Source organism: Alligator sinensis, unplaced genomic scaffold (assembly GCF_000455745.1).
Source record: "Alligator sinensis unplaced genomic scaffold, ASM45574v1 scaffold118_1, whole genome shotgun sequence".
NCBI lineage: Eukaryota > Metazoa > Chordata > Crocodylia > Alligatoridae > Alligator > Alligator sinensis.
Genome location: NW_005841850.1, coordinates 39,113 through 49,564, shown reverse-complemented (window position 1 = coordinate 49,564; position 10,452 = coordinate 39,113). Strand labels below are relative to the sequence as shown.

The 10,452-nt window shown below is 41.6% G+C and overlaps 1 protein-coding gene across 1 annotated transcript in view; it reads left to right on the top strand.

Moving 5' to 3' along the window:
- The window catches only part of TEX14 (testis expressed 14, intercellular bridge forming factor), a 39,838-nt gene extending 29,534 nt beyond the window's left edge, over positions 1-10,304 (top strand). The window contains exons 24-31 of the mRNA XM_006016115.3: positions 1,816-1,915; positions 2,364-2,450; positions 3,637-3,705; positions 5,174-5,291; positions 5,823-5,918; positions 7,015-7,124; positions 8,784-8,847; positions 9,254-10,304. Coding sequence (XP_006016177.2) covers positions 1,816-1,915; positions 2,364-2,450; positions 3,637-3,705; positions 5,174-5,291; positions 5,823-5,918; positions 7,015-7,124; positions 8,784-8,847; positions 9,254-9,290 — 681 coding nt within the window. The 3' untranslated portion in view covers positions 9,291-10,304. The remainder of the gene's footprint in view (positions 1-1,815; positions 1,916-2,363; positions 2,451-3,636; positions 3,706-5,173; positions 5,292-5,822; positions 5,919-7,014; positions 7,125-8,783; positions 8,848-9,253) is intronic.
- Positions 10,305-10,452: the final 148 nt, after the last annotated feature.

Genomic DNA, 10,452 nt, shown 5'->3' with positions numbered 1-10,452 from the left:
TCCAGTTTTGGGCTCCACAATTCCAAAAGGATGTGGAGAAGCTTGAGAGAGTCCAGAGAAGAGCCACGCGCATGATCAGAGGTCAGGGAAGCAGACCCTACAATGACAGGCTGAGAGCCCTGGGGCTCTTTAGCCTGGAAAAGTGCAGGCTCGGGGTGATCTGATGGCCACCTACAAGTTTATCAGGGGTGACCACCAGCATCTGGGGGAACGTTTGTTCACCAGAGCGCCCCAAGGGATGACGACTAGGTTGAATGGTCATAAAGTACTTCAAGACCGTTTCAGGCTGGACATAAGGAAGAATTTCTTTACTGTCCGAGCCCCCAAGGTCTGGAACAGCCTGCCACCGGAGGTGGTTCAAGCACCCACGTTGAACACCTTCAAGAGCAAACTGGATGCTCATCTTGCTGGGATCCTATGAACCCGGCTGACTTCCTGCCCTTTGGGCAGGGGGCTCGACTCGATGATCTTCCGAGGTCCCTTCCAGCCCTAATGTCTATGAAATCTATGAAATCTTACTAGTAGATTCAAAGCATCTGTACATGTGCACAAGTTAGTGTCCCAGAAGGTATCAAGACATAAGTTTACAGCCGATTTCTAGACCATATCATGGTCTTGATTTGCTAGGAGTGAGAATTAAGCGTGACCGTAAAGAAGTGTATGTTCAGATCTGTGCATTTCAGTTGAAAGTGAAGGAAAGATTCTCCGCGTGGTGCTGGGGAAGGCACATGCAAGCAAAGAAGAATGGTTCCTTAGGAAACAATTTACAAATGGAAGCATCCTGGTCCTGTGAATAATTACACTGCACAAGTCGTCAGAAAGCCAGTGTATTAAGGGGCATAATTTGTCCTTTTTCTGCATGCACAGACTTGGTGCAACATTATCAATTCTCTTGTGTCAAAAAGCCCTCTTTATAACCACCAAATTTCCAAGGAAACCTTACCCATTTGTACTATTCCTTTTGGAGGTGAAAATATCTCAGTGCCAGAACATTATCTTAACTTCTGTTCCAGAGAATTACATATAAATAGTTGCTTTCATACTTTTCTTATTGTTATTCCCCGGTGGGGTTGTCATTTAAAGATGAAATCAGAATTTGTTCAGCCAGAACAGTGGCAGTCCTTGGGTCTGTTCTGCCTCTTCGGATTTGCAAGGCAGACAGTTGGAGTTCATTAAACACATTAACAGCCCAACTCTGTCATGACTTGTACTGTAGAGACATTTTACATTAGTGTCACTCACTCTCCTCAAAAATCTTTCTGAAATGAAGTCTTGTACCAAGTCCCTACTTCCAATTTGAGAACTATGGGGGCTTATCACACACTTCTGCTTATATGTATCTCTAGGACACTTTTGTATAGAGCTTTGACTGGATTGAATAATTTGAGGTTTACAGATACTCATGTCTGTGTCTACAATCGATGGATTCAACTCCATCTCCTCTCAGGGAGTGACAAAACTGGTCTCCCAGGGGAAGTCCTGTCTTTTTGTCCTTGTCTGGAAGGATGGTGATCATGGTGCAATGAAGTGTTAACATTGATGAAAACAAGGAAACCTTGTAGTACCATTAAGACGGAAAGCCCTAAGATTAAAAAAAAACCCCAGTATTCATTGGAGGGGGTTGTACTCAGACAGGTGCTGCTTTTCTTCATGTCTCTATGTTTTTGGTTAAGCGTTTAACATGAAGATCAGAAGCAATTAACTTTATGCAAGGTGTTTGCAGGATCTTCTCATCTTGTATTTAGTAGACTAAAGAAGAACGTAGAACAGTGGTTTCCATTATAATGCTTATAATAAGTATTTTTTTTTTTACAGAGTGGTTTGTCAGGCCTTGGGGCAGCCTCATCTTTAAGAAAGGCTAGGAAAGAATTTGGTAAACCCATTTCTACCACTGAGCAGATTGACCTGGAGAAAGGTAAATCATGTTATTAAAGTAGTCTTACAGCTGCCTTACTGTAAGAGGCACATTTTCAGTCAGACCTTAACTATGCCTCTATTTTTATAGGGACAAAAAGGAGTGAATACAATTTTACACAATCAGTGATTATTAGGTTACTTGGATGCTAGACTTCCAAGCTGCACTTTCAGACTCAGAAATTGAATGCCTACTATAAATGAACTAAGCTGTAAATGTAATATTGTTGCCTCAGAACTTGCACCCACAAAATTGAGGCCTGTGGCTGAAAGTCCAGCTCGAAATCTGTTTTGAATCCAAGATCTACTTAAAGGCATTTAATAGTATGTGAGTAAGCCCAGCTTAGGGAAATTCACGAGCCTAATATGTTTCATAAGCATCAAAACTGGAGCTTGTATTACATTCAGGAAAGATTCATCACTCTTAATTGATTAGACATTTTTTTCAGCTGACTTAATCCCAGCGTTCTCTCAGGCATCAGACCACTTTATGGACGAGCTGCCTCCACCAGCCCAGGAGCTACTTGATGAAATTGGTAAGAGGCATTAAAACCCAAATGCCATGCATCTTGTCAGTTATATTTTATGTCCTCAGTTCCATGTTGGTGGGTGATCAGGATTTCCCAAAACGATGCGCTAATAAAATGCATATGCATGCTTTCAACCCTTTTTTGGCCAGGGGAAGAACAGTAAATTAGATATCAATAACTTAAATAACTGGCTCTGAGCTCCATAATGAATTAAGCTTTGGGGCTTCTGATTTTACAAATTTATAAGCATCACAAAACCATAGCTCACAATAATCCTGCCTGGTGACGGCAGTCAAACTGCTGAGCGTAGATGTAATTTAACATTGAAACAAGCTCTGTGTATACAGTCAGACTGAAATCTTCAAAGATGCCTTGGGGATTTGCATGTTTCCCATTCAAATTAATGTGAGTTGGACATCCATCTCCCTCAGGTGATTTTTGAAGAGATCAGTCTCAATGACTTACATTTCTTCGTGTAATCGCATACACCTTCAGACAGAGAATACTCGCAGAGCTCTCCCATTATTTCCCTGTCCTATATTACATCAGATATTCCCTCCATTATATACAATTACTTACTGGTCTTCAGCACTTTATGTACATTGTATTCCATTATGTTTCTGCAGGTTATCATTTAAAATTCATGCATTTGCAAACAAACGACATACTCAAAATAATCTCTTATTTCTTAAGGCATAGGAATTGGCAAAAATGGTCATGCCGGGTTTTCTTCATCATTTACAATTAGTTACCATATTTATAATGTGTTTGCAGAAAATGTACTAAATTGCAATACCGTGGAGAAATCACTGCGTTTGTATGTGAAACTGAAGGTAACAGATTCAAAGTGACATATTCCTGGTCTTGTCTCCTGTCTAACTTTCCTAGTGAAAGGAGACAGATCAAGCTGTATTAGTACTTCCTTCTGAAACCCTGAAGAGTATTCATTTTGGAATTACATGTATTGACATATCTAGTCCATTTGTTTCCACATACACCAGACCAAGATGACAGGAAGCTGGCACAGGATGGGTAGTTTGTGATCAATGCCAATTTATAAGATTTAAATTATGAATCAATTGCAATTCCATGTTGTTTGGCTGGAGCAAGTAACACATTGCCCAGTGTGTCATGGAATGGATTTAGAACGAGCATCTGAATCAATAAAGAAATATGTGCTGTTTTTTAACAGAATATTTGAAGCAGCAGACTGCTGCCTCTCAGGAGAAGGGATCATGTAGCAGCAGAGTGCCAGTGAAAGGTTAGTTGTTGAAAATTTACAATTTTGAGAAGATTATAAATGCAAACAACCTTTGTGTTGCTGCAGAGCAGTTCTTGTTCTGAAATAAATGACTGGGGTAATAGCTGCAGGTATGCATCTAAGCTTTTATTTACTGGCTTTTGAGGGATTTGTACACTCTCCTAGCATAGATATTCAGAAGAATTCGTCTTTTCCACAGAAGGCTGTGAGCAAAAGCGTACTTACCAGGGTCTGCATCCTGGATGGCAGCAGCCGCAAGGGGTGGTGGCAGAGGCCAGGCTGGTTGCAGCAGCAGTGGTGGCTGGGTTGGCAGCTGCTGCCATTCTTGCGTCCCCTTGAAGTGGGTGCCCAGGGCTGGCATTTCCACTTCAAGAGCAAATCAGTCAAGAAGAGTGCTCAGTACAGCCTCTGTTGCTGTAGCAATACAACTTTGTATGTAGATTAGTCTCTTCTATTTCTCAGTCACTGTAATGAATTAACCCCTTTGGTCACAAATATACTGCAAGAAAATTCCAGCTACCTGGAACATGCTAATGGAACCAGTATTGTGTTCCATGTTCTGGTTTAGCAGACCAAAGGGAAGAAAAATGAATCTCCCAAGCCCTTGAACTTCAGAATGGTGACAGATGGGAACCATTTTGAGATACCAGGTCAAACTGTCAGGTGAACAGAAAATCTTGATGGTCTCTTTGCTCACTATTAATGAGGCAGAAAGGGAAGTGGAAAAGCAGGTGAAAAAGAAACGTCAGCTATCCTATATGCGGACTGAATAGGCATTTGAGGATGATACTGACACTTGTCTGTGTTATGCTACAAGTTGTTTTAGATCTTTACCCATTTAAATTTTTTACCCAAGGTAAAGAAGCCACTGTGACTGTTTATTCAGAGGGTATCTTGTTTTTAGGTGATCAGGAATGCAGCATCCTGTATTGCTTGCTGTTCAATCAGTGTGCCTTTGTTCTATTTGCATAAAGTACAGCTATTTCAGACTCCATGCTTGTGACAGCCTGCTGCTTTCTTCTTATCATAGCTTAGCAGAAGGTGACTACATAAACTCACATGCCACAGGGAACAGAATTTACTGAGATAAGTCTAAATATTGTTGGACTTGGCTAACTAGGGCAACAAAGCTAACATCCACAGGTCCTTGATTTTTCCCCATGTTGGTTGGTAAAGGGAAAAGATTAGATGTATTTCCCCTTATATTTTCCATTTTAGTGTTAATTTCTGTGAATATAAAAATATGGTCGAGTTCTCTACTTACCTGAATCGTGCTATCGACAGTTTCTAAAAATAGAGTAATTGTGAACTTATTTAATTGTCAGAAAACCAGATGATGGGGTTGGGATGCTAAAGAAATAGATGATTGAAAGTTTCCCGAGTACAATAAGATATACAAGCAGTGTAATTTCTTTAGCCACTTCATTTGTATCCACTGACATTAAAGTTTCTCTGTTTATGTGAATAGCTCCCAGTCAGTGTCAACTGGCAGACAAAGAGGAAGCAGAGGAAATTGAAAATCAGGGAGAAGTAGATCATACTGCCTGGACTAAAGAGACATTGAATCAAACAGAGGAAACAGAGAGGTACTGAAAGGGAAGAATAAGGATGTTCCTTCTAAAGAACTTTATATATCAGGTTGGAAAGAATAAACATAGAGTTAATTCAACAGCGGGTAGGTGATTCTGTGCAGGTAGTGAGTGAGTTGTCCACTTCCATTATCCTGCTCATCATTACTGGGTGCTGCTTACTTCTGTTCTGCACACCTCAATTAAATGATGATACTTGATTCACATGTGCTTTCACAGTATAACAAGCATTCAGGATATGATTCTCACTTACATTCAGATCCTGTTACACAGGGCTTTAAAGTGGCAGCTTTATGTTGGCTCATAAGAATCTGCAAGAAAAAGTGACAAAAATGGGTGTGAAACCGATAGGCCTGTTTTCCAAGCTGTAGGAAGCACAAAATGAAACTGTATAAATGTTGACAAATAAGTTTGGGGGTTTTTTTTCAAAAAAGCTTTCAGTTTTATTCATCTTGGGTAATTCAGGAAATGGAAATGGTTGTTCAAAATGTACAATATCTAACTTGACAGTGTCACTCCCTTCAACAGGGCTCATTCTACTCTTGATGATGCTTTAGAAAGACTGCTCCACCCGATTGCTGAGGCTGACAAGGTCCAAGGAGGACCTGAGGGACTTCCTCTCAGGTTAGAGGATAACTGATTTTCATACATTAAGTTATCAAGTTTACTGTGGTTTCATTTTGTGTATAAACCTGTGCTGGGAGCTCTAGAAATTCAGCTTTCAGTCAGCTGGCAGCAGTGCATTACAGAGCTCAGCAGGAGGTATCAATCTGAGAGGGGATACAGGACACCCACTGCTAGACAAAGAGAAAGGAAAATGTTGTTAAGATGGTCTCAAGGCAGAAATTCAAATTGTCCATCGCACTGAGAGCTGGAAACGAGCTGCTTCAGCACTGACTTTTGAAGCATATGGGAAAGAAGAATGCGCATTAAAAAAGAAAGAAAGGACACATGCAAGATTTTTTTTTATTTGAAGGGATCTTATGGACAGAGTTATGATTAAGGCCTTGCTTTTTGGCATGACAGCGTGGGAAGTGGAAATAATGAAAATGAGAAAACTTGCTGGAATGTAGCTTAATAGGAGCCTGTGTGTTGCATATAGCTTCCTCTGCCTTCTTACAACCAGTAGCCACAGACTAATATATTCTTTGGAAACTAGGGGCAGTTCTCAGTAGACTGCTCCTGTTTGCGAGCTGCCAACAGTTACTTATACATCTCCTCCTAAAGGGCAACATGTCATCCCACATAAATTTGTTTGGTATCAGCATTTCTTTGCTCACCCACTGCTACTATCCTGAGGACTAAAAAGGACTGGACAGAGAGCAGGCAGGATCCCTTCAGTACAAATGCAGGCATGTTCATGGTGGGCCTAGTGGGCTTTGGATGGGGCCCAGAGAACATCTGAAGTTGCAGGGATCTGCTGAGAGAAAGAAGTGAAAAGCTGTGCAGTGGCTTTCCCCCTCCATTATCCTGAGCATTTCTGTCTGACTTATTTGATAATTCCTGATCCACAAAGGAGGGTGCTGGGGGATCGCTGGAGTCTGACTGTAAATGTAATGCATATCTCCAAACTGATCTCCTGGCTCTGCGCACCAGAAGGCCAGAGCAAAACTCAGGCACTTAGCTCTTTCAGAGGCTTATATTTTAATAGTCTCTATTTCAGCTTCCCTGAGAGAGAATATAAAATTGTGATCTGACACACAAATCTCTGTCATTGAAGGGCAACAAGCCTTAAAGATCAAGGAGAGGAAGGAATGAAGAGTGGAATAGAGGAAAGCAGTACCAGGGCAGAAAGCCGAGAGACAGAAAGCCGTGCAGGGAATACTGAAGGTCTTTTTTTATCCGTAAAGATGCTATATACTGTGCATGGCAATATCTTGTTTACTAGCCTGGCAGCCCTGACTTTATTTGTAATAAATAGCTTGCACTGAGCAGGTCTGTTAATAGATATTGTTCTTCGACTGCTTCCCTTGCCCTTAGGAGCACAGAAATATTGCTTTTGCCCTAAGCTTTCACAACAGAGGAAGCTGCTTTGGAATTAAATTCTCTTATATATTTTTTTATCTTTGATTTTTATTATTGTTGATGAAAAGTGTTAGACTGAGCTTGGAGGACTCTCCCGCGAGTTACAGAGCTGCCTTTCACAAGTGGAGTGAGTGCAGCTTCCCACACTGGTCCTTTGGCATGCTTTAGTGGGACCACTTGTTCTACAATCTTGCCTCCTTGGCTAAGACGTGCTAAAGCTTTGACTGTTAACCTGGATTAGATTTGAACCTGTGACATGGGTACTAGTATTAAGGAGTCCCTCAACAATCAGATTCCTAGCCTGTTCTTTCCCCCTCTTCTACCTCCTAGAAACAAGAAGCAGAAGATGGGTTCCTTTCTTCTTTAGAGGAAGGAGTCTTAATTAGCTGCCTCTGTTCTTTAAGCATCTGAAAGGTGAAGTGGCTTTCCACTGATAGCTCCTGCTCATACAATCAAAACCAATTTATATGGGCTCTTTGAATTGGGCAGAAGCAGCTCTCCTGTACCATATGGCAGCATAGCATCAGAGACGCTGCCACCTTGTTGGTGCTGGTTCTTCAGGCAGGAAATATGGCAAGAGTGAACTAAAATTCAGGATCCAAAAATTGAAGAAAAAGTGGAGGTTTTAGTGCAGATGAGCTCCTTCTAATTATACATTAACAACACCCCTTGCCCAGTCAGGGATAGCATATGGGATGAGTAGTGCCAGACAACCACATAATAATGAAGCAAGCTGACCTAATTAGGTCAGGATACAAACAACTGCCAAAATGACAGAATCAGATGGGGATGCTAGCAACTCAAGTCTTCTTGTGCTCTGACTGGCCGTGTTGATTGTACATTAGTGTCTAAATCCTTCTGAACTCTAGACCTTTACTAGAAGAGTTAAAATAGATGCCCTGATGGACACTGTGCTTTTCCTGTGTGAACAGGAGAATGCAATCATAAGGTTGTAGGCCTTGATTTTTGAAAGTGACCTTTGATTTTCAGGGCTTAACAAGAAAGGACATAGAAGAACCTGATGTTCAGAGGTAGATGTTAGCTTGCAAGTGAGATGCCCCAAATCTGAAGTTCTCCAGATCACTCGTCCCTTCTGAAAACGTTGACAGTTACTGTCTAAACACACCCATTGGAAATGGAAGGCTCTTGTCTGCCACACGTATTAACAGTCTTGGGCCATATTTAGTGGAGTAGTTCAGGTGGCAGAATCAGCCCATAACTACTACATGCAGGGAATCCTTCCCACCGCTAGTGATTCTGCAAAGAACCTGCAGCACAGTCTGCCTTTTCAAAGAGTGTCTAATTGCTGCTCGTTTCTGATTAAGCTGCAGTGGACCCAATAAGGGATCTGCAGCAGCAATCTCAGCAGGTTTATTACATGCTGACAACAAAACTCCAGAAGTATTGGGGCACTCAGATATACACGTTCTTATCACTTCCGTACTGGATTTATTTCCTTTCCAGCTACATATCTCGAAGATCAGAAACCCAAGTTGCGGCAGCGGCTACCTTGGACTTCTCCAGTCAGGTGAACATCTTTTAGATCTTTGTACATGTGAAAGTTTGTTCTGGTGGTCCTGCCGATGAGTACTCCAAAATTCACAGTAAGCTTTCTCAGCCTAAGTAAAAAGGAGGACAGAGACCTATCTCAGTGTGGCATTTAGTTTAAAAGTAAATGGCACTGAAAAGGCCTACCACAATTTGGGGGTTCTTGTATTCTCCTTAACTTCTGTCCCAAGTTAAACTCTGTAGAAACCGGGCCTTTTGCAGAAATGAGAGAGCCCGTGTGTTCTCTTGCTCTGACAACTTTGGTTCAGGAGCCAGAGACAGTGAAACCTCATTTGCTGTGACTCCCAATGAGCTTTGTGTGTCTGTGTGTGCGCGCGCGCGTGTGTGTTAAACGCATTTTTTTAACCTTATTTTTTCTTTTCCAGGGTAATTGTCTTGGATCAGAGCAGCCCTCCTAAGTGATTGAAGTAAATAGCTAAATAAAAGCCAGCATGTTTTTTGTTATCTTCCCCATTATACAGTACCTGCCTCTGTGATTTGCAACCCTCTCCAGCACACAAGCAATATTACAGTGCTTAGTCTTCCCTAAACTATAACAATAGATAAAAATGGACCAAATGCTTTGCTCTCCAAACACATCTGGTACATTAATTTTTGGTTCATTTTTATGCAGCCACTGCTTTTTAATGAGAGGCAGTGCTCCAAATAGTATTGCAGAATGGAGTTGTTTTCTGGATACAGCCTTCCTGTCAAGCCTTTCGGCTTTCGTTTTTTCTCTAGCGCTCATGCTCACCCTCATAGGCAAAAGTATGCCTTGCTCTGTTGCATTATACGGTTTCCAGTATTATTGACAAAAATGATTGTAATTCTTTAAATTGATGCAGTGGCTGCTCTTTCTCAACGCTGAGGAGAGGAGCGCTCCTGTTACAGCCCATGTGATGTGTGGTTTTCTCTGTTCATTAGATGTGACAGGATAATTTCTTGTTTTCTCTTTTCCTGGTGCTTCCGTAATCGAAATTGAACCGATTTAAATGATTAAGGGGATTGATCTTTGTGCAAAAAGTGAATAACTGAGAAAAAGCCAGTGCCCTGCCAGGCAGTGTAAAGGCAGCATAACATATCTGCTAGCTTCAGGCAGGAATGAATGGGAGAATAACCAGTTAAAAGCAGTAAGGCCTCCCTTATTTACTCAGGCCATGGGCTGGATGAGTCTGGGTCCCATTGATTTAACTGCACTTTGGCCCATAGGAGTCTTTGTGACAGCTCACTTCTGCCTCAGGAGTGCTTTTAAGTGTGAATTTACCCCTTGCTGCTTCAGCACAAACATCTTCTTGCTTTTTGTTAGGTTTCAGTTGCACATTCAGGTATTTGGCACCCTGCATGTTTCTCTCTTCCCTGATGGCAGTGGGAAACTGCATGCCTGACACTGTTACCTGGGTTCATTTATCTTAATGTTAACAATACTAATAAAAGACTTCTGACTTCAGTATCCTGGCGTGTGGTATTTCTTCCTACTTTGTTGCTTCTTTCTTTGACTAACTTTTTCATTGGAGCCAATGCAAAGTGTGATCTGAGCCAGGCATTTTTGTGCCCCTGCTGAGTCCCGGAGGAGTGCCTCTCATAC